This window comes from Trachemys scripta, chromosome 1 (genome assembly GCF_013100865.1).
Source record: "Trachemys scripta elegans isolate TJP31775 chromosome 1, CAS_Tse_1.0, whole genome shotgun sequence".
Taxonomy (NCBI): Eukaryota; Metazoa; Chordata; order Testudines; family Emydidae; genus Trachemys; species Trachemys scripta.
The window spans coordinates 136,003,478-136,030,527 of record NC_048298.1 but is presented as its reverse complement, the minus strand read 5'-3'; the positions used below and the strand labels follow the sequence as shown (position 1 = coordinate 136,030,527).

The 27,050-nt window shown below is 44.8% G+C and overlaps 1 protein-coding gene across 1 annotated transcript; it reads left to right on the top strand.

The window, feature by feature from the left end:
- Window positions 1–775: 775 nt before the first annotated feature.
- LOC117885188 (C-type lectin domain family 2 member L-like) lies at window positions 776–25,242 on the top strand. Its single transcript, XM_034786401.1, has 5 exons — window positions 776–1,200; window positions 3,339–3,422; window positions 9,074–9,261; window positions 14,649–14,752; window positions 24,530–25,242. Exons 1-5 carry the CDS (start codon window positions 867–869, stop codon window positions 24,639–24,641), a joined length of 822 nt encoding a protein of 273 aa, XP_034642292.1. The 5' UTR covers window positions 776–866; the 3' UTR covers window positions 24,642–25,242.
- The last annotated feature ends 1,808 nt before the right edge of the window (window positions 25,243–27,050 follow it).

Here is a 27,050-nt window from a genome sequence, read left to right as displayed (position 1 = left end):
AAATCCCTGGATATGGAAATGAGGGTGGGGGGAGCAGGAGCCTGGCATGTGGTGTCACCCCACCAGCTGCCCCAGCAGGGAGTGGGCTTTAGCAGCACAGGGGGGCACCAGAGCAGGCACAACATGGCAACAGCTGCTGCCAGAGTGGCCACAGCCCCCTTGCTCAGGTCGCCACAGCAGACAGCAGTAGCTGGAGATGCCCCATTAAACCATCCTAACCCATTCCCCCGACCACATTCCCCCGGCACCAGCAGCCCAGGGACAACTGCAGGTGGGGGGAGAGAGCCAGCGAGCCAAGGGAACTAGCTTCACTGTGCACATGTGTGTGCGTGCCTGGGCTTCCCCCCCCCCCCCCCCGAATATAGCAGTCAAACTATGCGTATGCTCCTTTCTGTGCCATCTCTTCACCTTCTCCTCTCTCCTATGTCCCAGGCCACCCCTTCTTCTCTGTACCACCTCCTGCTATTTGTCCATGGCATCTCCTCCTTTCTCTGTGCTACCCATCCTGTAACTTCTTCTCAACTCCCAGGTCATTCCCATCTCCCTTCCCCATGTTATCCCTTCCCCTTTACCCCTTCATCTGCTATTCAGTCTGCTGTTCTCTGTGCCTCCCATGTACCATCCCCTTCCCCCTGTGCCACTCTGCCCTCTTCGCTCTCTGGAGGCATTATTCTCCCCATTCCCCACCCCTTCCCTTCCCGTCCCCTGCTTTCCTCTGCAGGGCAGAGCAGGGAGGTGCTATCGGGGGGAGGCGCCTGTGCTATCCGCAGCCTTTCCTGCGAGCGCCCTGGCACGCAAGTGAAAGTGAAAGGGGGAACCGGATCATTGAGGAAGCGCGACCACTCCTAGGCCGCTTCCCAGCTAGGATGGAGCCTGCAGGGGCCCAGAGGGAAGGAGAAGGAGGGATTCATGCTCGGTCTACGTCAGGAGCAGCTGGATACCAGCCCGGGGAACAAGAGGAGAGAGAGCCGCTAACAAGCACAACACCCCCGGGAACCCCGGAAGATCGCAGCTCGCCCTGCACTCAGTGGGCACCCGGCACCGGCAGTGAGCCCCAGGTTCGCAGCGGGTCGAGAGATCGGAGTCTTGGGGGTGATTCTGAAACTGGGAGCCCTTCGTTACCGCCTAATGCAACTTTCTGGATACGGAAACTGTCGGGATGCGGGGAGCTGTTCAGTCGGATGAAGGAAGCTGTGTCCGGTAAGAGATTTTAATTTTACTCCATGAGACTGTGTGTGGAGTTGGTGCGATCTGAATTGTCCCCACTCCTCTCCGCTGCAGTATGGGCCTAGACGCATTTGAGGGGGAAGGGTGCCCACCTTTGGGGGTGGGGAGGTTTCGGATGGGGGAAGGGTAAGGGAAGAGAAAAGGAGGGTTGTGTTCGGGGACGATGACCGAAGGGAGTGAGGAAAGGAAGAGGGCTGGAGATGGGAGGATATTACAGGAGGAGGAGGTTGTAATGTTTAATTAAATTAAAACCCCCACATCCAGCTTGAATCCGGGGGGGGGGGGAGACGCTGAACACTTCCATCGCGGGGAAGTTCGGCGCCACATCCAGGTTGGGAACCCTCTGTTCTGAGACTGTTGGAGTCCCAGATTTGAGTTCTGCGTGGTGCTAGAGAGAGATGCCCAGATCGGGTGCGGGTGGGGGCTGAGTTTGCTGCAAGCGCTAGTTGCACGCGAAGGACACAACACAATGGTTTTATTTTGCCCAGAGTGCAGGGCTGCCCACACACACATTTTGACTTCGGAATGGACACAATCTCTCTCACAAAATCCAGTGGTGGGGCTCCTCACCCCAACAATTGATTCGCTTTCAAGATGTGCAGCCAGGCCCCATGCCTCAAATTCTGCCATTTGAACTGTGCAATATTATGGGTCTGTTTTTTCAGGAACAAAGTACAACTCTTGTCAGCCAAGTGCATCTTAATAAATTTGTAATTTGTAAATTCTGCAATTAAGAGAATGTGTTTTTATTTAAGTGGAAAAACAAAACAATAGATACCTCGCTGTTTCATACCCTTTCAAGCATATCTCTTTAGGCAGGGATTATCACAGTTTTAAATATCAGGTGCACTAGGAAAACATAAAGCCATTGCTTATTTAAAGGGACACTCCCAATTTAAAAATCATACTTCTGGTTGAAAATGTTTCCTACTAACTACAGGTAACGTTAAAGATTATTGTAACTAAAAGAGATTAGAGAACGAATATTCATCAACTTTCTATTTGCCAGCACATTGGCCCAAATCCTGAAAGGCATTTAGGTGCCTGACTCCCACTGAAATACCTTTGAGTATCTGGGGTCTTGTGCTGAGTCTACTTTCCCTGTATAGGAAGGCCAAAAAGTCAGAGGAGGTTAGGGGCTTTGAATGCCTCATTCTGGGGGTGCCCTCTATGAGAGTTGCGCTTCTCAAACTGCCCCCAAAATCTATGGGAAATGTGATTGATGTTTATTTGTTTCCCCGTTGTTTGTGTGAGTCTTTCATACAACAACAGGGGTGAACAAACAAACATTTTTGAAACTAGAAAAATGTGATTATAAAACCACAGTGATTGATAAGGGTATTGAGGAGCAGGTATAGAGTTTGAGGCTCCTTTTAACATATATATTTTAAATAGATTAGAATTCAAGTAGACATGCCCTTTTAAATCCAAGTCACTATTGTCTTTGGTTTGGCCTGAAATCCTCTGTATCCCTTTGCCCCCTCATATGAGATTCTAACTCTTCCCTGTCTCCTGCCCCATGCCCCTCAACCCCACTCAAGTACCTCATCTTGTCTTGCTGCATTCACTAATAAAACATGGTTACAGGTATGCACATGTGGCTGACCGGTTGACTGGGTTGGGTGGATTTGCTAGGTAGACATAACTGGTCAGATTCTGGTCTCACACCAGAGTTGTGTATGCTTGAAAATTAATACTGATTAAGATAGGGTGTGAATTTAAAGCACAGTAGCTGTTCCTGAATTACTCCATGTGTGGCCACCATTATTCCACAAGAAAAGTGCTTTCTTCATGTTTAGCATACATAACCCATTTGCAAACAGTAAGTGTCCACATGTGAAGTTAATCAGGAACAAAATTAATCAGGAATGCTGTAATTCTGTGTGTAGAAAAGCGCTGTTACACTGATGTAAAACCAGAGCAAACACTTCTTTGACTTCAGTGGAGTTGCTCAGGATAACATTGGTGTAACTGAGATTAGAAATTATCCCAGCGTTGTCTGAGGATTCCTTTATCTGGCTCTGTGGGGCACAGCCTAACTCCAGTCAGTAGTCCTAAACCTGAAATTGCTACACACATGTTAAAGCCTTTAATGATCTTCACCTTTTTAGGTCTTTTATCATGCCAGAATCGCATCGCTGGAACTGTTTCTGTTGCTGTTTTGATTTTGGTATTGGTCCTGGTAATTCTCCTGAGTAAGTATTTGTATTGTTTTTTTACCATTTGAAGTACATTTCATCTCACTACCATGCTCTAGGACAGGGGTCGGCAACCTTTCAGAAGTGGTGTGGCGAGTCTTCATTTATTCACTCTAATTTAAGGTTTCACGTGCCAGTAATACATTTTAATGTTTTTAGAAGGTCTCTTTCTATAAGTCTATAATATATAACTAAACTATTGTTGTATGTAAAGTAAATAAGGTTTTTAAAATGTTTAAGAAGCTTCATTTAAAATTAAATTAAAATGCAGATCTTATCAGTTTAGTGTGATCCTTGCCCTTGCTTTTCCTTGCAGAGTTTTCCAATGTCTGGCACAAATTTGGATACTTTAAGCTGCACACAGGCTTCTGAGTGATCAGTTGTTAACTGGCTCTGAGAGGGACCGACAGATTTCATGTGTGAAAATACCTGTTCACACAGGTATGTGGATCCAAATACTGAAAGCATTGCAAACGCAATTTTCTTCAAACAGATACATTTCACTGGCCAGCAGGTCAAAATAGAGGCCATGATCTTTCTCGGTAGCTTTAAGTGCATTCTGCAGATCTCCAAACTTTGATGCCCTCAAATCTGAGCTTTTTAACCGAATGAGCTGCATTTCGAAATCTTCAACACCCATCCATGGAAATGCAGACAAACCCAAGTTGTTTTCATTGAACTTTTCAGGTTTAATTAGAAAAGAAAGCATTGGGCCAAATCGCTGGAAATCTTGAAATCTGTCAGAAAATTCTGATTCCAGTTCTTACATGTACATTCCAATCTCATCGACACTGACAGTGCAACGTGTCGATAGTTCTTTTATGTGTTGGAAGTAGCAGAAAGTCGAAGTTCGAATATCCCGAGAAAAAACTGCTAGTTTTACGACAAATGCCTTCCAGGTTTCATAAAGATCCAGAACTGTTTGCCCTGTACCCTGGAGATGGAGGTTGAATTCGTTTAGGTGAGTAGTGATGACAGTTAGAAACATGAGCTTACACAGCCATTTGTCATCGTCCAGTTCAGGGTAGTTTTGTCCTTTTTCTGACAAAAAGACCTTGATTGCATCAAAACAGTTTACAAAGTGCACCAAAACCTTGCCACGACTTAGCCACCAAATGTTGCTGTGAAGTGGAATGTCATTATAAGCACTGTTCATCTCTTCTAGCAGTGCTTGAAACTGTCTGTGAGTCAAAGCAGATCGAGCTACAAGGACATTCACAATTTGCACCACTGTATTCATCACATTATTAAGCTCTGAATTAGAAATTTTAGCACACAGGTTTTCTTGATGGATGATACAGTGAAATTTGACAGTCGGGTGGCCAATTTTATCTTCAAGTAATGTTACAAATCCCTTCTGTTTTCCGACCATGGCAGGAGCACCGTCTGTTGTCACACAAAATATTTGTCTGATGTCAACTCCTCGTTCTTAAAAATGGTTTACAAAATTTTCTGCTATATCTTCCCCATTTGTTGTGCCATGCAGGGGTTTTAGACAACAAAGTTCCTCTTGGATTTCATTGGAAGCACAATATCTTGCAACAACTGCCAAACGTGGAACGTTGTTTATATCCATGCTCTCATCAACTGCAATGCTAAAGACTGCTGTGTCTTTTAAAGCAGTTGTCTGCTTTTCGTTAATGTTTTCTGCCATTTCGCTTACACGTCTCTCAACTGTTCTGGCAGAGACAGGCAGTTCTTTTATTCTAGATACGCATCTTTATTTGGCAAATCATTGAACAAAACCTCTGAACTGCTGAGAAAAACTTCTTTTATATATTCCCCATCTGTAAATGGCTTTCCATTTTTTGCAATGCACTGTGCAATCTTGCGTCTGACGAAGTGGGTATTCACCCACGAAAGCTTATACTCTAATACATCTGTTAGTCTATAAGGTGCCACAGGACTCTTTGTTGCTTTTTACAGATCCAGACTAACATAGCTACCCCTCTGATACTGTACAATCTTGTAATTTCCTTCTGTGTGGCTTGATTTTTACTTACACTTAAGCATTTAAAAACACTGCTTTGTTTCTCATATCCTGCTACTGCCTTTTTGATTGATTCAGTCTTGTCTGTTTCATCAAGAAAGGTTTTCTCGTGCTTCGTTTGAAAATGTCTTCGAACACTTGATGTGCGACAACAACACTTTCACAACAGAAAGCATAAACAGCACGGTCCTTCTTTTGAATAAATCCAAATGTGTCTGTCCAAGACGTGAAGTGAACAGACATCTAACTTTGCTTTCTTAGGAGCTGACGTTTTGTCAAATGTACCCCTCAAACTTACAGTGGAAAAAAAAATCATGACAGACGGCACACACAACGTCAAACACAGTGCGCTGTTCCATGTGACGTGACAGTGATGGAGCAAGCAGCAAATCAGGACTTAAAAATATCCCAGTACAGTGGCGCTGGAACAATTTTTAAGTTGGGGATGCTGAGCTGCGCTTCCTCTTGCCCCTGTCTGCAGCCCTCACTACCCCAGGCTGGGGCCAGTGGGCCACAGCTGGTGGCAGCTGCAGAGCCCCGGGCTGAGGAGCAGCACCCCGGGCCGGCAGCCAGGATCCCAGGATGGCAACAGAGCCCCTGGGATCGGTGTCTGGAGCCTGGGGCCGGCAGCAGGCTGAGCGGGGCCGACAGATGGACCCCAGGTGGCAGGGGGCCAGCGGTAGGACCCCAAGATGGCAGCAGAGGCCGCGGGACCGGTGGCCGGGACCCAGGCAGTGTGAGTGCCACTCAAAATAATTTCACATGCCACCTTTGGCACACGTGCCATAGGTTGCTGACCCCTGCTCTAGGACTTCAGTTGTCAAATGCAATAATACTTGTATTCAACAATACTGGCAATGCTGGGACCTAAAGCCAGAATTCCCATTAATGGAGGCAACATTGTACCTTATTATGTCAGGCATCTTTATAGCAATGTGATGCTGCTATTGAGGCAGAATAATTTCAATATAGAATCTTAAAAAAGAATGAAGTCTGCTATTCCAAAACTGTTTAATTCCCACCCCACAAATTAATAAAATCCAAAGGATTTAGCAGTAAAATTGCCTTTTTATTCTTAACTCAACCTTTTGTGCCCCTTTCCCACATTCTGTGGGGTCACTTGCTATTTTTCTGTGTTTATTTTTTAGTATCGCTAATTAAACATTTGTTAAGGGTGAAATGCCCTGCGTACCCTTAACAGAGCTGTCAGAATTTTTCTGATGAAAATAAGTTTAGCTTCAGGACATAACTTTTTTCAAAATTGCAAGAATTTTTCCAGAAAAGGATTCCCCTTTTTCAGCCAGCTCTAGCCCTTAACTCATTGGAGACCAGAAAGAATCTCATTTTCCTACCCCACACCAACCCTCGAGGATTTTTTTCTCCTTTATCAAGTTTTGTTACTAAAAACATTCACAATACCCCAGGGGGGGAGAGAGAACTTGTGCTGAGGGAGCGGGCTGCTAGGAGTAGGTATGGAATGGTCACAGGATGACCTGCCAAGAAGTTGCCATGTAGAATGAGGACAGAGGCTGGTTGGATGTTTAGAGAGGGTAGTGGATGGAGAGACTGAATGGTGACTGAGGATGGGGTTGGGAGTTTGAATATGGGGCACTCTACCCTGGAAGAGGATTTCAGTGGGTTAAAGGAGTATTATACATATTGTCAAACACATTTTGTAACAAGATGTGCATAACTCTAAGTAAACCGTCTGTAGACACAGTTCTATGAGTATGAAAGTACTTACAGCAGTATAGTTTATGCCTGTTCCCCTGCCCAGCATAAGTTATACTGGCATAAGCACTGTCATACTAATATAACTGCATCTACACTAAGGCTTTTACTGGCATAGCTATATTGGTAAAAAGCATACCTCTAGCTGATGTATCTATGCTGGTAAAATTTTAAGTGTACATGACCTTATTGTCTGTAACCCTCTGTCACGGAGTCACTGAGCCAGTGCTCTGGAACTATTCCATATGAGGCCAGTCAGGACTCTGGGGTAGCATGCCTCCTCTCTCTGAGCATACTGTCGCCAGGGCAAGATGCTTACACATCTTCAACCTTCCTGGATCTGACCTCGAAGCATTCAGCATCCCCTTCCACACCGTGCGCTTCCCGCCGCGAGTCTGCCCAGACAAGGCTCCTGGGGAAGCCAGAGGGCCCTGTACCCCAACTCCTGAGTCAGCAATGACTCTCAGCCAGCATGTAGAACAGAATGGTTTATTAGTTGACAGGAACACAGCATAGAACAGAGCTTGCTAGCACAGAAATCAGTGACTTCCAGCCAAGTCCACCTTGGGGACTCCCCCTCTTCCAGTCCCCCCAAGCAGACTGCCCAGCTTCCAGCAAGCCGACATCAGACACCCCTATTGCTCCTCCCCCTGGTCTTTGTCTCACTTCCCAGGCAAAGTGTCACCTGGTCGTTACCTGGTCGTCACCTGGTTTCATCCCCGTCCTGGGTCTCAGGTTACGAAGGGCACTGGCCATCGCCTACATGTAGGCAGCTGGAGCAGCCTAACCTGCCCTCCGAGGGTCTCAGCCAAAGTCACACAGCCTTATTCCCACCACCTAGGCATTGGTGCAGCACACGGAAACTGAGGCACACACAATATTCATGCAAAACAGTAAAACTCACATAGGCTCAACAGTAAGACTCACATAGGCTCACATACAACATGACAAGGGAAAATCCCCACTTCGTCACACCCTCCTCTGGCCATCCTCCAATTTTCCCATCTATTGTTGTCGCTCTTTTTTCATGGCTGCCATTAGTTTATAAGCTTTTGGGGTCAGTAATACATCTGTCTACATGTCAGTATAGTGCTGTGAGACATTTTGGGAGTTACTCTGATATAAATAATAATTCACCATGGGGTGAAATTCACCCTGGTGAGAATCCCTTCTGCAAAACTCCTGACACCATTTATGCCCCCAATGCGGTTGTGCAGATGGAAACAGATTCTATATTCTCTGGGCATTGCAGAAAGGGATTTCACACCAGTCCAACATAGACCAATGTAGAAGGTGGTGTTGGGGGCAGGCTGGGAGAATGGCTACACGACTGATGATTATGCAGCTCCAATGATCTTAACACCCCACAAAAATGGTGAGGAGAAGCTGGAGCAGCAGGAGGTTCTGGCCACAGGGACTGGGATATAGATTCACTCCCCACAAACTCCTTCTCCTCTCCACAGCACTTCACATGTATAAAGCCCAATTATTTTTACTTGAGGTGAGTGAGGTGGCCCAAAGAAGATAAGAGCTTGTTACTGCTATCAGCTAAAGTATAGCTCAAGTGGTAGAGAACTTTTGGTGCCTTGGGGATGAAGGTGCTCATGACCTAGGATGTGCATTGGTACACATGGAGGGTGAGACCGTCACTGAGATCCTGGACATGTCACTTAGGGCACACTCTGCATGGTGTTGAGCTCCTTCAAGTACCATTGGCCTCAGCAGAAGCCAGTGGGAGTTCTGGATGCAGAAGGGCTTGCAGGATGAGGTGCATTATTATTCTTTATTTAGTTTGTTTTTTCCTCTGACATTCACTGTGAATCTTGTCTTCAGAAGGGCTAAACTTGGCTGGGTTAGGCTGCCCCAGAGAACCTGAACTGGGAGATTTTATCCGAAAGAAATATGACACATTCTTTTTCCTTTTTAGTTGCATGGCATCTCTTCAATAAAGAACCTCCCATCTCCCTGCCCTCTGAACCATGCCCTGAGGACTGGCTGTACTTCAAAAGGAAATGTTATTATCTCTCAGAGGAGGAGAAGGACTGGGACTCCAGTCAGAGCTTCTGTTCCCTTTATGAAGCTTCACTAGCTGTGATTGAAAACCACCAAGAAATGGTAAGGGAATAAAAACAAAGTTCATTTAGTCTCTTTCCTTCGCTCCTGTAATGTCCCCATTTTCTCATTCAACATTTGTCCTTTTAAGTCTTTGTAAAATAAAAAATTATGTGAATCAGATAGTGAAAGGTGCCAGATTGTCAGTCCAGGAAACCAAGGGCCTTTATTTAGCCCCAGCAGAGGCAGCAGCAATGCACACATTACCCTGATGGCTGGATTTGAACTGGCAAATTAGAGGTGAAATTATTAATCCCCTGACCCTTCCTGTCCCTTCCTCCCTCCAGTGCATGTCCAAGCTCACAGTACACAGAGATGAATGGATCTGTGGTAAAGAAATCAGATCCTGTAAAACACAGTCCAGTGAAATGGAGATCACGTTCCAGTATCATCTACTTGCAAAACTGATGTTGTCCTTTAAATATGGGTGGGAAAGCACCCCCCAGAAAAGCTTTGGCCTGTACAAACAACATCTGTCATGAGTCATATTAATTTTATTTCTTGGGAATGATGAATTATAGACTAGACAATGGCTTCCCACCTAGAAGACAGTCAGAGTCCATGTAGGTGAAAAACTCCTTGGCTTTGAGGCTGCAGAATTCCTCCAAATTTAAGCATGGTTGAGGGAAGACAGACTGCTTTTCCATGTAGTAAGTGGGAGATGTGACTTTCCAACATCATAGAGGTCCCAATGAGGAAAATGAGGAAAACCTGGAGATCTGAGACCATTCTGAGAAGGCCAGGCACCAGGATGGAGGTCACTGCATCCACACAACTTCCTGGCCCCACAATCTTGGGCCTCAGGGGCTTAGCTGTCATGGTTTCTCTAGATACACCTAGGTCAACTATCTTACTGAAGAAGTTTGATATTAGGGAGTGGGAGTCCATCTTATTGATATAGCCAGTAGGTAAATCAAAATGAGTTTGAAGGGGGACAGTGCTGTGAAGGACAGTTCTTCAATATCCTTTCCACACCTAGTCATCTCCCTAAAACCATGTAACTCCATAGGAATGGTACTTCTGTGGATGGGCTTTCATGGTGTCAGACAGATGAGTGATGATGCCTCATTAGTTTAACCCACCTCCTTCTAATAGAATTTTGGCAAGAGGCGTGGTGATTTTTGCCCCTCTGTCAATATATTTATATCATGGCCATACCTGTGGTATCTGACCACCTTAAAAGAATGTAAGACAGCCATCAGAATCTTAAAACAATGGGCCCAATTCATTCCTTGCGTTGCAGGCACTAGTGGGAGAAAATTTCCTCAGATTAAAGGAGGTGCTTTGGCAAAGCTGTGGGTATGGACTACAAATCAGGAGAGTACTCTAGTTGTGGTTTCTGTTCTTTACCACTCCAGTCTCTAAATTCTGTAAGTTTTTGTTTCTCTCCACCTATCTCTCCCTCTTCCCTCTGGAGAGCAGTGAATTATGTGGAATGATTACACTGCTGTTTCTTGTGGTTCCTTGCCTCCTGGTATCATCTGTTCTCCTTGATACACACTTAGGTCAAAGTGTTAAACATGGGTTCTTAAAATTAGGCAACTAATTCCATATCCCACTGGGAGCAGTGGATCTTCAGGTCACTTATTTTTAAATGCCTAAATATGGATGTAGTTGCCTAATTTTAAATAACCCAGATTTGAATATTTTGGTTTTCATCCCTATTTGAGACTGTAACAATGCTGGTTCTGGCAGGACCCAACTGAGAGTGCCAAGTCAGGACAAATTGCTTAAACAGGGCAGTTACAGCCCAAGGCTGGGGTTTTTCCACCTCTAAGGCAAACCAAACCGGCCAGACAAAGAAGACTTTGGTCTCACCCCACTGGCTAACCACAAATCACACAAGCAATTCTCCAGTTTCCCAGTATCACGACCAGTGCCACTTGTTATGGGGACAAATGGTTATGAAAACCAATACCCTATGACCCCAGTAAAAGAAAAAAAAGGTTCTCTCGATCCCGAAGGACCAAGCCCCAGACCCAGGTCAATATACAAATCAGATCTTATCCACAAATCACGCTGTTGCCAATCCTTTAGAATCTAAAATCTAAAGGTTTATTCATAAAAGGAAAAAATATAGATGAGAGCTAGAATTGGTTAAATGGAATCAATTACATACAGTAATGGCAAAGTTCTTGGTTCAGGCTTATAGCAATGATAGAATAAACTGCAGGTTCAAATCAAGTCTCTGGAGTACATCCACAGCTGGGATGGGTCATCAGTCCTTTGCTACAAATGGAAGCTCTACACAAAGTCCCTCCAGAGGTAAGAAGCAGGATTGAAGACAAGATGGAGATGAGGCATCAGCCTTTTATAGTCTTTTCCAGGTGTAAGAACACCTCTTTGTTCTTACTGTGGAAAATCACAGCAAAATGAAGTCTGGAGTCACATGGGCAAATTCCTGCATACTTTGCTGAGTTACAAGGCGTATCTGCCTTCTCTCAATGGGTCAGTTGTATAGCTGATGGTCCTTATTGGGCCATCAAGCAGGCTAGGCAGAGCTAACACCAACTTGTCTGGGATGTCTCCCAGAAGCACAGCATAAATTTGAAATACAGACAGTGTAGAGCCAATATTCATAACTTCAACTACAAAATTGATACACACATATAGAGAGCATAATCATAACCAGCAAACCATAACCTTGTCTTAGACACCTCATTTGACCCCCTTTATACAAGATTTGGTGCCACTACAGGACTTTGGTTGCAACCATATTCTATACGGTCCCAGGTCAAGTCAATAACGTGACAGAGACACACACCAACTATGCTAAGGTAGGACTAGATCCCTTGACTGTGTCAGTGATGTAGATCTGGATTGATCTGCTTTGGCCTTCCTTGGATTCTAACTCACTGTTTTGTCATTTGCACTGACATATCTTCATTCCTTCCTGTTGTTGTCCAACCACACTGGGTTAATCAACACAGGTGACATTGCTGCATTATTACTTATTATTAGATGAGAACTTGAACCTGTGTATTCTATGGAAAGTTTGGTTTCTGATAGACTGATATTTGAACTTTCTTTCCTGCTTTAATCACTGAATATGGTCAGAAAGCCAGAGTGTTATCTGATTTACTGGCTGGTACACATTTTATTGGTGATAACAGATAGTGACATGGAAATAATTCAGTCCTGAAGTCAATTTACACTAACTTACATCAAGATTGAATTTAGTCCATGCATTTTAATCTGATTTTATTTATTTGTATTGGAAAGAAATTCAGCAATAACAATGCTCTGTACCAGTGGTTCTCAACCAGGGATACATGTACCCCTGGGGGAATGGAGAGGTCTTCCAGGGGGTATATCAACTCATCTAGATATTTGCCTAGTTTTACAAGAGGCTACATAAAAAGCACTAGCGAAGTCAGTACAAACAAAAATTTCATCTAGACAAAATGAGAAAGTAAGCAATTTTTCAGTACTAGTGTGCTGTGACACCTTTGTATTTTTATGTCTGATATTGTAAGCAAGTAGTTTTTATGTGAGGTGAAACTTGGGATACGCAAGACAAATCAGACTCCTGAAAGGGGTATAGTAGTCTGGAAAGGTTGAGAAGCACTGCTCTATACCTATAAACTGTGATCACAGCTAGTCTATAAAAAAACCATAGGAACATATTAATTGCTATACTGGGTCAGACCAGTGATCCATCGCATCCATTATCAGGGCTGACTCCAGGTTTTCTGCCACACCAAGCAGTGCAAAAAAAAAAAAAAAAAGGCCGATAGGCGGCAGCGCAATTGCACCACTCCATTCTTCGGTGGCAGTTCGACAGCGGTTCCTTCATGCCCTCTCTTCCTCTTCAGCGGCACTTCGGCAGCAGCTCAAAGAGAGAGAAGGAATGAGGGACCTGCCGCCGAATTCCCGCTGAAGACACGGACAGGCCGCCCTAATAGCGGACGGAGTGCCGCCCCTTTGTATTGGCCGCCCCAAGCACCTGTTTCCTTAGCTGGTGCCTGAAGCCGGCCCTGTCCATTATACTAGCTGCATCAGAAGAAAGTGTAAGAAACCCTGTAGAAGGCAGTTACAGAAACGTATCTATAGTGAAAGTTTCTTCTTTATACCATTAGTTGGTCATTGGCTTTTGGTTAGAAGCATGAGAATTTATATCTGTCAAAGTTCAGAGTAACTGCACCTGTATTTCCCTTCAGCAAGGGCACCCACTCTGGGCTTCCAGCTCCCCAGCTGTTGCCTTCCTTAGTGGAGACCTGTGTCTCACTCCCTTCTGACTGGGGTATTCTCAGGCTGCACAGTTCCCTGCCTTCACTGTGTATTTCCCAGCAAAGACAGTCTGTCTAACCAGACCTGCTTGCTTTCTCTTCAAAGACTGATAACAGAGTGTTTACTATAGATACAAGTTACGACACAGCTCTTTCTAAGCAAGCCAACTTTACTCTTAAGGTAAAAAGCATTACAGAGAGAACATTAAAAACAATGAAAGAACCTACATGCATGCTAATAAGCTTACCAGGCATCACCCCACTCTAGAGGTTTCTTTGTGGTTACAAGCTCATCAAAGCTTCAGGTCAGAACAAGCACACAATCTTATGAGGTCTCAGTAGGTCAAGTCCTTCCAGTCCTCCCCTAAGGATTGGGGCCCTCCGTGGACCAGGGCTCCTGTCCATTTGCTGGATCAGAAATGAGGCCCCGGATCAGTTTAAACCCAGGCTTTTACCCAGAAGTCTTTTCTTTGTCTGTTGCTCCCTGTAAAATCCAGTTGGAACTAATATATGTGTATCTCCCTGTGGGACCTCAAAGGTTGATGAAGGAAGAAGTTTATTAGCATCCCCCTCCTATTAGACAAGATACATACAATGCCCCAACAACACATACACAGTTGCATTTTTAATATATTGTACACCAGAAGTATTAAGCTTAGTTCAATAAGGTCTAACTTAATTCAATAAACTTTATTTATTCCATAAGGTTTGTTCAGGATATTACAGGATATTGTCAGTCTGTCACAATATCCTTTCCAAAACCTTTAAATAAACCCCCATACAGTCATAACCCTGAATATTCCTGCTATCTTTATAAATAGCTAATGATTTACTGAATCCTGCTCAACACTTGACCTCAGTGATAACTTGTGGCAATGAGTTCCACATGCTAACATGCTCAGATTTCTGTTATCTCGTCCTCCCTTTCCTGCTACCTTCCACTCCTCTTTGTTTGTTTCACTCAGGTTAGGTTAGATTACACTGTGACTTAATCTAAGATTATAAATTCTTCAAGATAGATGTAAGTGCAGAATCAGGCCCATTGCTTTCAGTGCAATAACAACAATTTCCTTGATAGAATGACTAATCATACCTCCTGAGTGGGTACAGAAAAGTTCCCAGTGGAGAAATTCAAGTTAATATAAACGTTGTCTTGTTTAGCATTTCCTCACTAAGCGTATGCACATGCAAGACTCTTGGATTGGACTGCGCAAGCGAGAAGAAGGCTTCTACTGGGTCAATGGCATTCCTCTTACAACAGACCTGTAAGTTCCTTCTGTGTTTCTAATATATTGGTGCTGATCAAGAATAAGGGAAATAATTAAACAAATGCAGAGTTAAAGGGCTTTTCTACACATGACTTTTATACAAAAACAGTAAGTTTCAATGATTATGGTGTAGAGAAAAGCTTGAAAATATGAGCCCTAAACATTCAAACTCCAGATGACAAATAAAAAGAACGCATTACTTTTTAAAATCTCACGATTTTTGAACACATAGAGTTGGCAACAGACTCTCCTGACAGTGATACAGTTCCAAACTGCTCTGCTTTTTTCCTAGTACAAAAAGCACTCTTACAGAAAATGAACCAGGGAAATCCATGAAGATAAACAGGGTCTGTTAAGCCTGCAGAGAACAAAGAAATGCAGCAAAAATGCAGAATGTGTTAATACTAGACACAGGAGAATAGGAAGAGCTTTCATAAATATTCCTGGATAGAAAATGTATTAAACGTATCAGTAAGTTAGAAGTAAAACATTACAGGGGTATTGTAATTATCCCAAAGATAAGCATTACGAACTCAGGAAACTGAGTGTCAAGTATCAGGGGGTAGCCGTGTTAGTCTGTATCTACAAAAACAACAAGGAGTCTGGTGGCACCCTTTAAGGTGCCACCTGACTCCTTGTTGTTCAGGAAACTGAGTTCAACATAAAACAAATCTAAACATTTTATGTATGGAAATGCACAGTTAAGGCACCCAAACAACTTTAACTCTGCCTGTAGCTATGCCATGCAATAACCAAGCATGATTAGTGCATAATAATGTTTGGGATTAGATGAAGCTGATTTCTAAAGATATATTAGGTTTTTCATGTTCCCCATGTTATCACTACAGGGCAGAGTTAGATTGTTTGTCTGGCTTATCTGGGTATTCCCCATATCTTAACATGTTTGGATGTTTTGGAATTTTTGTTTAGGTATTTCCTTTTTTGAAAAACCAAACGATCGTATACCCAAACACTAAATAATAATCCCCAAAATAATATTACTATCTGATATTTGTATCTTAAATAATTTTATTTTTAACTAGGGCGGTCAAACGATTAAAAAGATTAATTGCAATTAATCGCGAGATTAAAAAAATAGTCATGATTAATCACAGTTTTAATCGCACGGTTAAACAATAATAGAATACCATTTATTTAAATATTTTTGGATGTTTTCTACATTTTCAAATATATTGATTCTTCTTCGAGTCCTTGCTCATGTCCCTTCCAATGTAGGTGTACGTGCACTGCATGCACCGTCGCCGGAAGGTTTTTCCTCTCAATGGTATCCATTGGGTCAGCTCCAGTGCCCATTGAAGTTGCGCCCTCTTGGCGCTGTATATAGGAGCCTGCAGACCCATCATCCCCTCAGTTCCTGCTTTCTGCCTGTGACGGTCGCTCTGCAGGTACTCTCCCCAGTGGACTTACTTGTACATTTTCCTGTAAATAGTTATATAAAAATTTGTAGTTGTTAGCATAGAGTAGGACCCTGCTCCATGGATTCTTTCCCACCCTAGGACCGGGGCATGCCTCGGTCTCCGGGGTTTAACCATGCAAGGCTTGCCACAAGCCTATGCCTATCAGTGATCCCCACTCCATTTTCCTCAAGTGTTTGGGTGAATCCCAGCTGCGTGATCGCTGCAAAATTTATGTCAGCTTTAAAGGACTCAAAAGGAAGGGAACAAAGACTTAAATTCCTCCTGATGGAGGCGGCTCTTCATCCCTTGGAGCCGGGTCACCCCGACTTGGCACCGAGCACCTTTGCCTCTGTGAGGAGTGCATTGGCTTCTGTGAGGGACAAGCACTGCAGCCCGATCTCTTTGGCACAGAGAAAGGACTCCTCATCAGCATCGCATGACTCCCGGCATTGCCACAGTTTGCCAGTACAGAGGAGGTTGGTGCAGGAGAGTATATGGCACTGCTCCTGTTCCCCGGTACCATACAAGAAGCAGTGCAAAACTGACAGGGGGCACTCCCCAATCCCAAGGCCCACCGGTCATAAGGACTCTGGCAGAGTGAGACCTGCACAGTGCCACTTGGGCTCAACGGCTGCTACTGTGGCACCGTTGACTCCAACCCCAGGGAGGGAGCTGTCGAGTCCAGTGCCACTGGACCCTACCCCAAGGGAGAGCCATAGGAGTGCAGGGTTGGCACGCCGGTCCACGGCTGAGGAGTTCCAGGCAGCACGGGACCTGATGTCCCTCCCAATACTGCCATCACCAACTAGACACAAGCCAGCACTGGAAGCAAGGACAGTTTCGGTACCGAGCCCCCAGGTGTTGTCAAAAGGAAAACTGGCAATGATGCAACAGCCCATCCCGGGACCGCTTGCTGGTACCATCTAGCACCACCCCACCCCCGTGGTCTCTGGGCAGTGAATCCTCGGCATCGGACTCGGATCCAGAGTCCTATACCTCATGAAGGAGCCGTCACCGGTCAGGCCAACTGTACTGGATAAAGGACATGACTCAGGGATTCCCACCAATGGGCTGGCCAGCACAATGGCAGATGCTGGTGCAATGGCCATTTTGGACTCCTTGGGCTTTTCAGGTCCAAGAACCTCAGTCGGGGAGGTCATATTCAATGGCATCAGAAAGTAGAGCCCCACCACCACCTCCTTCTGTAGTGGTACAGGGACATGACCAAGGCACCAAGCCCAGTACCGTGCCACAGGGACTGGCACCACGGGACCCATCAGGAGCTCACAGGCAAGATCAAGACTGGTTCTAGGATCCTCTTCCTCCTCACTGGAGGAGGCGGTTGCAGGAACCTCAATGGTGCCCACACAAGATGACCACAAGTCGCACCAAGAGCTGCTAAAGAGGGTCACCCAAAACCCAGGGATCAAGGTGGAGGAAGTTTCAGAGACCTCCCATGCTCTGGTGGATATCTTGGCATCATTGGGTCCATCAAGGGTAGCTCTGTCCCTCAATAGTGCCATTTTAGAACCGGTCAAGGCACTGTGGCAGACTCCAGCTTCATTGCAACCTATGGCAAAGAAGGTGGAGAGAAAATACTTCATCCCACCAAAAGGGTTTGAATATCTTTATATCCATCCCCCTCCTGGGTCCCTAGTAATCTCAGCAGCAAATGAGCAAGAAAGGCAAGGGAAACAGGGTTGTACCCTGAAGGCTAAGGATGCCAAAAAGCTGGACCTTTTTGGCAGAAAGATCTATGCCACAGAGGGGCTCCAGCTTCATGTTGCAAATCAGCCGGTGCTCCGTAGTCAATGTTATTTTAATACCTGGGGAGCAATGACAAAATGTAATGAGTTAATGCCCCAGGAGTCCAGAGCAGAGTTCTCGGCTTTGGTCGAGGAGGGCAGGGCGGTGGCAAAGGCATCCCTGCAGGTGGCTCTGGATGTAGCTGACTCAGCTGTGCAGACCATGGTGTCGGCGGTGGCTATGAGAAGGTCTTCTTGGTTGCAGACCTCAGGCCTCCCTCACGAGGGGCAGCAGATAATCCAAGACCTGACTTTTGAAGGCACTGCACTGTTTTCTGAGCAAACAGATGGCAAGCTGCACAGCTTGAAGGACTCCAGGGCCACGCTGAAGTCTTTAGGACTGTACACCCTGGACCCATTGAGAAAACATTTCAAGCCACAGCCATTGCCTCAGTTCTACCAGTCACAACTGAGACAGGACTATAGTAGAAGGCAGGGCAGGAATTACAAGAGGAGACCTCCTTCCAACCCTCTTCGACCCAGGGATCTGGGCCCACCAGATAGTCACCTGGCACCAAGCAGGCGCTTTGAGGGTGTGCCCGTGGACTGGCTATCCCACTTATATCTGGCTATCCAGAACTATATCTGGATCCATCCTCCCCTATTTTGTGGACTGGCTATCCCACTTCTATTGGGCATGGGCCCATATCACCTCAGATCGCTGGGTGCTATGCATGATAAGACTGCGATACACTCTGGAATTAGTTCTTCCCCTCCCTCCTGCCCTCTCTCCTCATCCCTTTTCAGGGAACCTTTGTGACGCTACACCCCATATTCCTCACAGAAATATTGTTATAATATGAATATGGCATAACTAAGATGTATTTTATGCAAGATGGGTGATGTGAGATATAATTGGAAAAGTTATGATTTATTGAACATGATTATCCTATTTGTATGCATGTACCATTTTTGTATTTAAAGTTAAGACTATGAACTATGTAACAATTACAACTGTAAAAAGCAACAGAGGGTCCTGTGGCACCTTTGAGACTAACAGAAGTATTGGGAGCATAAGCTTTCGTGAGTAAGAACCTCACTTCTTCAGATGCAAGAAGTGCCTTGCATCTGAAGAAGTGAGGTTCTTACCCACGAAAGCTTATGCTCCCAATACTTCTGTTAGTCTCAAAGGTGCCACAGGACCCTCTGTTGCTTTTTACAGATTCAGACTAACACGGCTACCCCTCTGATACAATTACAACTGTGTTTGCACCTGGAGAACACCCACCAGACAGAATGCAATCAGCCTGGATGGGCCATTAAGGAGAACAATAGGTCTTTGAATATACTAATCTCCCTCCTTCCTGAGAAGTTTCTTGGGATGCTGATTTGGACACTGCAGGGTCAGGTGATTATGTCACCTGGTACTGGACACCATCTTGAACTGCTGGTATTTTTCCACTAGGAGGGGGTGGGGATCAAACTGGGAAACAAAGGATTCCTGACATATGTAAATCCTATTTAAGGCTTGGGAGTGAGTTAATCAGGGTCAGTTCTTCATGGACTCCCCATTGAAGATGACTGCTGGAAACACCTAAGGCTGAACTTGGGAAAGAACTGGACCTAGGCTGGAAGGTGTCTGGCCTGTGAAAGGAATACCTGGAGATTTAAGCTGCAACCATGCCGTTTACCTTCAAGAAACTCTGCAATCTGCTTAAAACAATATTTAGGGTGAGAAATTATTTGTAGCCAGTATTCTTTAGTGTATTGAGCTTAGTTTATTTCACAGACTGGATGCCTTCCTAGTCTGGGCACAATCCTTTCCCCTGGTTCAGCCCTTGTTCCAGCTCAGGTGGTAGCTAGGGGATTTCTCATGATGGCTGCCCCCTTTTTTCTGTTCCACCCATTTATATATCTTTTGCATAAGACGGGAATCCTTTGTCCCTCTCTGGGTTCCCACCCCTCCTTCTCAATGGAAAAGCACCAGGTTAAAGATGGATTCCAGTTCAGGTGACATGATCACATGTCACTGTAAGACTTCATTACCCATTTGCCAGCACACACATATACAGGGAGACTTACAAGTAAACAGAGCCATCTGCAGACAATTGTCCTTGTTAATGGGAGTCGTCAAGTTTCCAAACCACCATTAATGGCCCACACATTGCATAATTACAATAGGCCCTCAGAGTTATATTTCATGTTTCTACTTTCAGATACAAGAGTGGTACATTTATACAAACAGGATGACCACACTCAGTAGATTATAAGATTTGTAATGATACCATGGTGGAGGCAGTATACCTAAAATTTGTTTTTGGGCTCCCCTGTGGGCCCCAAAAGGGAAAGAGACCCTGATTCAGCTGTAAGCTACAGCTACCAGCTATGACAGACCTTTCACTGGCCAGCAAAATCCCCTCCCTTTCACTCAGGTTGGGCTTGCTTCCAGCAACAGAGTCCTTGGGGTCTGTTCCCACCACAGCAGTCACCAGGACCCCAACTTCCAGCTCCAGGATACATGTCTCTGTGCACCTCTTCCACTCCATTACAGCTAGTTCATGCTTCTGGTCTCAATTTGCTTTGTCTTTATGTCCAGGGTTTGCTGGTGGGCAGCCTCTTCTTTTTCCAGAGCAGCCTTTTCCTGGGCAAATTGCCCATCAATTTCCATTTGTCTTTCCTTTAGACTGTCACTCGATGAGTTGGGATACCACAGAGAACCCTCTCCTGCCAGAATAGGCACCCCTCCACTCCTTTCTTGCTAAGTTAGACACTCCAGTCAGCTTCAGCACAGACACCGAGGTTGGGTCACACCCATCTGCAGTTCACTGAAACTGAGATGCACTCAGCTCAAGGGCTTCTTAGTTAACAGAGACTTGCCCAGTGCCCAGTGTTCAGCCTTTCTGGGCAATTTGCAACTTGTGTAGTTATAGCTTCTTCTGATCTTCACTCTGACTTATTTTGCTTCCTTTTCTGTCCCTACTTCTTTTACCCGAAATAAGCAAACAGAAAATAACAAACCAGTAACCACGTTGTCTGTTCTCCAGCCACCACACTTAAAATTCACTTAAAATTACTACCAGTACCACAAAGCAATCAGCTGTGCACAGAGCCTGCTCGACTACGCCACTGTGAGAGGTTGGATCACAGAAACCCCCTTGGGAGCTGCCACCTGATGTGCCAAAACAACTTTTGCCCCTGCTTTTCTGCCCTGGCAGCTTAGGACTCCAGCACCCTGTCTTGTTGAACCAGACACGCCAGTCTACTCCAACACAGACCCAGGGTCTGAATCATGTGCCCCAAAGCTGCCTCCCTCCCCGCCCAGCTGCTGCTGAGTCCCATCTACAGAGGTGTGCGAGTAAAGCTCGTTAAAAAAATAACGTTAATTTGTTTTGAGTTAATCACATGCATTAATTGTGAGTAATTGAAAGCTCTAATAATTCTACATTTGTAAGTTGCACTTTAATGATAAAGAGATTGCACTACAGTATTTGTATGAACTGAATTGAAAAATACTATTTCTTTTGTTTTTCTTTTTTTACGGTGCAAATATTTGTAATCAAAATAATATAAAATGAGCACTGCACACTTTGCAGTCTGTGTTATAATTGAAATCAATATATTTGAAAATGTAGAAAAACATCCAAAAATATTTATTATAAATTTAAGTTGGTATTCTATTATTGGTTAACTGTGCTATTAAAACTGTGATTAATTGTGACTATTTTTTTTAATCTAGATCATTTGTTTTGCATTAATTGCTTGAGTTAACTGGGATTAATTGACAGCCCTATTTTTAACTTTTATGATTAGAGTCACCAATTCTAGCTGCTTTCTACCACTCTGATGCTATGTAAACCAGCCAGAATATAGTGGCCAGTTTCCCCCAATTCCATATGTCTCCCCCCATTCACCCATGCACACACCAATTCCTCTCCCCAGGGGCGTGCACGGGGGGGGGGCAAGCAGGTACACTGCACTCCCCCCAGTAATTGGCAGGGACACAGAACTCCTCCGGCCCTGGGGTCATGGCGGGGAACTTGCAGCTCCTCTGATCCCAGGGCCGTGGCTGGGAGAATGAGCTCCTTTGGCCAGGGAGGGGGCACAGAACATGCCCCTTCAAAAGTGGTGGAGTTTAAATTCCTATACATGCCCCTACTTCTCCCCATTTCTGTCTCCAACATTTCCCTTCAATTTTCCTTTCCCTGCGCGCGCACACACACACATGCATGTACCTGCGCACGCGCACACTGATTTCCTCCTCTGTCCTGTTCCCAAATGTCTTTACACTCCACTGCCAAATGTCCTGCTCCTGTCCTCCCTGTTGAGTAGATCTGGTACAACAGTAATTTTTAAAAATAAGTGCTTAGTATTATAACTGCCCTCTTTCAAAATAGCCACATAAAGCCACCGTCTTCCTGAGGACAGTTTGGCCTCACACCACTTGGGAACAATGGAAGATGGTATCTGTCAAGGCTGATTCCCCACTCTGGCACTTCAAGTGCAGAAAGTGGGGGCCTGCAAGGATTCTAAAAAATAATACTGGCCACTCCCAGCTTGTATTAAACTCCCAAGGTTACAGCTTCTCTCTGACCTTGGCTTGGTAAACGCTGCTACCACCCAAATGCAAAAAAACCCCTTTGAACCCAGGAAGGAGCACTTGGGAATTCCTCCCTGTGGGGTACCCTCAAGCCCCTTCACCACCACCACCCCCGGTTTGTGGAAGAGCTGAGAAAGAAAACAAAGGAAATTAGCTGTGGCTATCAGCTAATCAACCCACATGCACAAACCTCTTAGGACACCAAAAATCAAATTCTGTTCTTAAAAAACAAAAATGTTATTAAAAACAAAAAGGAAGAAAATACATCTGGAATTTAGGCTTTTGCTAGATTTTAAAAGAGCAATTCCAAAAATTAAGCACCCAAAATAGCTTTCTTGGGTTTCAGTTTAAAGGTTACAAGCAAACAAAAGCAACTGAGGTTAGCACAGAGAAGTCCACAAGCCTTAAAAAATAAACAGAAATAAACCTAACCACGTCTTTCTAAACATTCCTAATTTATTTACATATTTGGGGGGTTTCAAATAAGTAATTCTAGATATAATCTGATGATTTCTAATACCTGGCTTAAAGCTGATTATAGCATAGTCATAGCCCTGACTTTGTTCTGTCCCCCCTCTCCGGAGAACAACCGCAGACACAAAGGGAAAGCTTCCTTCCCAATTTTAAAAAGTCTTAGCCTTCCCATTGGCTCTTTTGGTCAGGTGCCCTTTTCTTTACCTGGGGGACATTTTTAACCCTTTACAGGTAAAGCAAGTAGAGGACAGCTACCAAGAGGGATTTTACAGCTAACTGGCTGGCTGGGTGTCCAGAAAGGAGAGCTACCCCCACACCCTTCATTTATCACAGTAGCCATTTTGAGAGAGGGTATTTTTGTGAATGGCATCCCTTTAGCTTCATTATCATTGAGAACATAGGAGATAGCAGCCATTTTGAAAGAGTTCCATGATGGAGAACAGTATTTGTCAGCTTCTGCTGAAGGAGAAACATCTGAAACAGGTATGAAGAATAACAGGAAAAATGGCCGTTGATCCTAAAACTAGTTCTCAAAATGTAGCAAATGCACAATCCATGAGTCTTAACTATATGGGACAATTTAAGGGTTTGTGTTATTCCATTATTAAGATCATTTGGGACATAAAAATGGTCTGACACAGGGTGCTAAATTTTAATTTTAAAAATTATTTTTAACTCATAAACCAAGTAACAAATTTAGTTGTGAATTCTCAGGAAATTCCTTCTGTACTCAGAGTAAGTGCTGTAATTTTAGGGTAGATATCCTGTATTCTTCATGTCTTACACAGTGGTTATATCATTGCTTTATAGTGGAAAACTCAACTCAGCCTTAATTATGGAATTGTGAGCCGCACTTCCATAATAATATACCAAGGGAAAACTCAGTAAAAAACAACAACAGCCTTTAAAGTAGGAGACAGGCTGAATCTATCATGATTCTAACAGTTATAATGGACTGTCTTTTTTTTAAACAAGAAAAATAAAGAAAAAGGTCATGGAAAATTGAAGCTCTTTTAACTAAAACTGGTAGAAGGCAGGAATGAAATACTAAGAAAATGTGATTATCTGTACATTAGTTGCCACTCATTGAGCTGTAAGTGAATCCCTGAACCACAGAGATTCAAGCAGGTACCTGATAAAATAAAAATAAAAGCCAATTTGGTAAGAGTATTTAAAAAGGAAAGTACAGTGATCCTGTCAATTACTGTCCTTTAAATCTGTCTTCACTCCAAAATGGAGCAAACCTTAAGAGAAAATATGTTTTCACTTAGAGGCTAATGGAACTAGTCGATGAACAATGAAGTGTCAGGTTTATAAAGAATAAATCATGTTAAGTATATACTGTATCTGGAATTTAGTAAAACATTTGATGCCATTGCAAAATCTTAATTGGAAAGTTTAATTCAATCTGAAATGGATGCAAGTAGTCACATGAATTGAAACTAGCTTGAGTAGAAGTTTTGCCTTATAGAAGACTGCAGGATTTGAATGTCATGCTGGAAATTATTTAGCAATGACTGTTTTGTCATGTATTTTTCAGGTTTCACATACAGGATCATGAAGAATGTGCCTACACAGATTCATCTAGTATCTCTACATCAGCATGTTCTTTACCCAGGCACTGGATTTGCAGCCGCCATCCCTCCAAGTGAACAGTTCAAGTGGATCTTTAACAACCAAAAATGGGCCAGAGTTTTACCATCACTTCAAAAAGATGGCACGTCTAGCCCCACAGCACCAGGGTGAAAGTAACATAAAACTCTTACTGGTATGGGGGCCCGGCTCCAGGCCCCCGGAAGGGGCATGGACTCAGGCAGAAGGGGCGGGGCTGGGGCTCAGCCTCCCCCAGCCAGCCTTTCCATGCTGCCTGGCCTGTGCCGCCCAGGACTCCAGCGGCGGCTTAAAGGGCCCGGGGCTCTGGCCGCTGCTGGCCTTGAGTCATCTGCCCCTTTTGCCCCCCTCTTGGCGGCCCTAGGGGGGGCAAAAGGGGCAGTGACGTTACAGCAAGAAGTTTTGTATCATCTGCCAATTTTGCCACCTCAAACTTGTTTTTGGGCTGTCAAGTGATTAAGGGCAGTCAAAGGTTTCCTAGCCATACGAAGCCAGGAGCTGGGTGTGCTGTTTATACACTGTGAAGGACATAAATCCACATCGTGAAGAGGTCAAGCATAGGAGTTTATTACACACAGCGCTGGCGGAGTGTCACCTGGCTTATTAGGCTCAGAGACACTATCAATCAATTGATTACAATAGAATGTATGGATTTTTCATGGGCGGGGGAAAGTGACGGGGTAGGCAGTTCCACACCCCGGGATAGGTTTGCAGCAAGACAAGATAGCACAGTAGCCAATGGTTAACAGGTTACATAATGTCTCCGCCCATGGTCTCAAGTTAGCAAATTAACACTTTGATAAAATGTTATTAGTATAAAATATATATGTTGAATTCTGATTTGGAGTCCATAGGAATGGAGAAACTCCTTTGATTGTCCAACAGGTACATTCCTAGGTGTTAAAGCAAAGAAACAGTGAAAGTATATGGCAATAAAGATTGTCTCCTTTATGTCTTAAGGCAAGGCATTGGTCCCTTGGAAGGAAGGTGGGACGATGCCATATCTTATACTGACATGTGCCAACTTTTCATAAACTCAAGGTTGTATCTGTGGGAAAAATGTCTCCCTACAGAAGAAACTAACACAATAGGAACAGGGATTCTTTGTTCAATCTGCAACTCTGAATAAGGGTATGTCTACACTACGAGAGTAGTTCGATTTTACTTAAATCGAATTAGTGGAACCGATATTACAAAGTCGAATGTGTGTATCGACACTAAGAACAGTAATTTGACTTTGTGAGTCCACACTAACGGGACAAGCGTCGACATTGGAAGCGGTGCACTGTGGGCAGCTATCCCGCAGTCCCCGCTGCCCATTGGATTTCTGGGTCGAGCCCCCAATGCCTGCTGGGGAAAAAAAATGTGTCGAGGGTGGTTTTGGGTAACTGTCGTCATTCAGCCGTCACTCCCGCCGTCCCTCCCTGAAAGCGCTGGCAGGCAATCAGTTCGCGCACTTCTCTGGTGAGTGACAGCGCGGACGCCACAGCACTGCAAGCATGGAGCCCGCTGCAACCATCGCTGCAGTTATGGCCGTTTTCAAGACCTCGCACCTTATCATCCACCGTTTTCAGAGGCAGATGCTGAGAAATCGGGCGAGGAGGCTATGGCAGCGCGATGAGGACATGAAGTCTGAGAGTGGCACAGACTTCTCGCAAAGCACGGGACCCCGCGCCGTGGACATCATGGTGGCAATGGGTCATGTTGATGCTGTGGAACGGCGATTCTGGGCCCAGGAAACAAGCACGGACTGGTGGGACCGCATAGTGCTGCAGGTCTGGGATGAATCACAGTGGCTGCGAAACTTTCGCATGCGTAAGGGAACTTTCCTGGAACTTTGAGTTGCTGTCCCCTGCCCTGAAGCGCAAGGACACCCAGATGCGAGCAGCCCTGACTGTTCAGAAGCGAGTGGCCATAGCCCTCTGGAAGCTTGCAAAGCCAGACAGCTACCGGTCAGTCGTGAACCACTTTGGCGTGGGCAAATCTACCGTGGGGGTTGCTGTGATGCAAGTAGCCAACGCAATCGTTGAGCTACTGCTCTCAAAGGTAGTGACCCTGGGAAATGTGCAGGGCATCATAGATGGCTTCGCCACGATGGGATTCCCAAACTGCGGTGGGGCTATAGATGGAACTCACATCCCTATCCTGGGACCGGACCACCAGGCCAGCCAGTACATTAACAGAAAGGGCTACTTTTCAATAGTGCTGCAAGCACTGGTGGACCATAGGGGACGTTTTACAAACATCAACTTCGGATGGCTGGGCAAGGTTCATGACGCTCGTGTTTTCAGGAACTCTGGTCTGTTTAGACAGCTGCAGGAAGGTATTTACTTCCCGGACCAGAAAATAACTGTTGGGGATGTGGAGATGCCTATAGTGATCCTCGGGGACCCAGCCTCGGGGACCCGCTAATGCTCTGGCTCATGAAGCCCTATACAGTGAAAAAGAAC

What these genes read in the sequence shown, in the direction of transcription:
- LOC117885188 (XM_034786401.1), top strand. Translation starts at nt 867, where the DNA reads ATGGAGCCTGCAGGGGCCCAGAGGGAAGGAGAAGGAGGGATTCATGCT. An exon ending in GGTCCTGGTAATTCTCCTGA is followed by an intron (nt 3,423 to 9,073) that starts GTAAGTATTTGT and finishes TTTCCTTTTTAG; the next exon opens with TTGCATGGCATCTCTTCAAT. An exon ending in TTGAAAACCACCAAGAAATG is followed by an intron (nt 9,262 to 14,648) that starts GTAAGGGAATAA and finishes TGTCTTGTTTAG; the next exon opens with CATTTCCTCACTAAGCGTAT.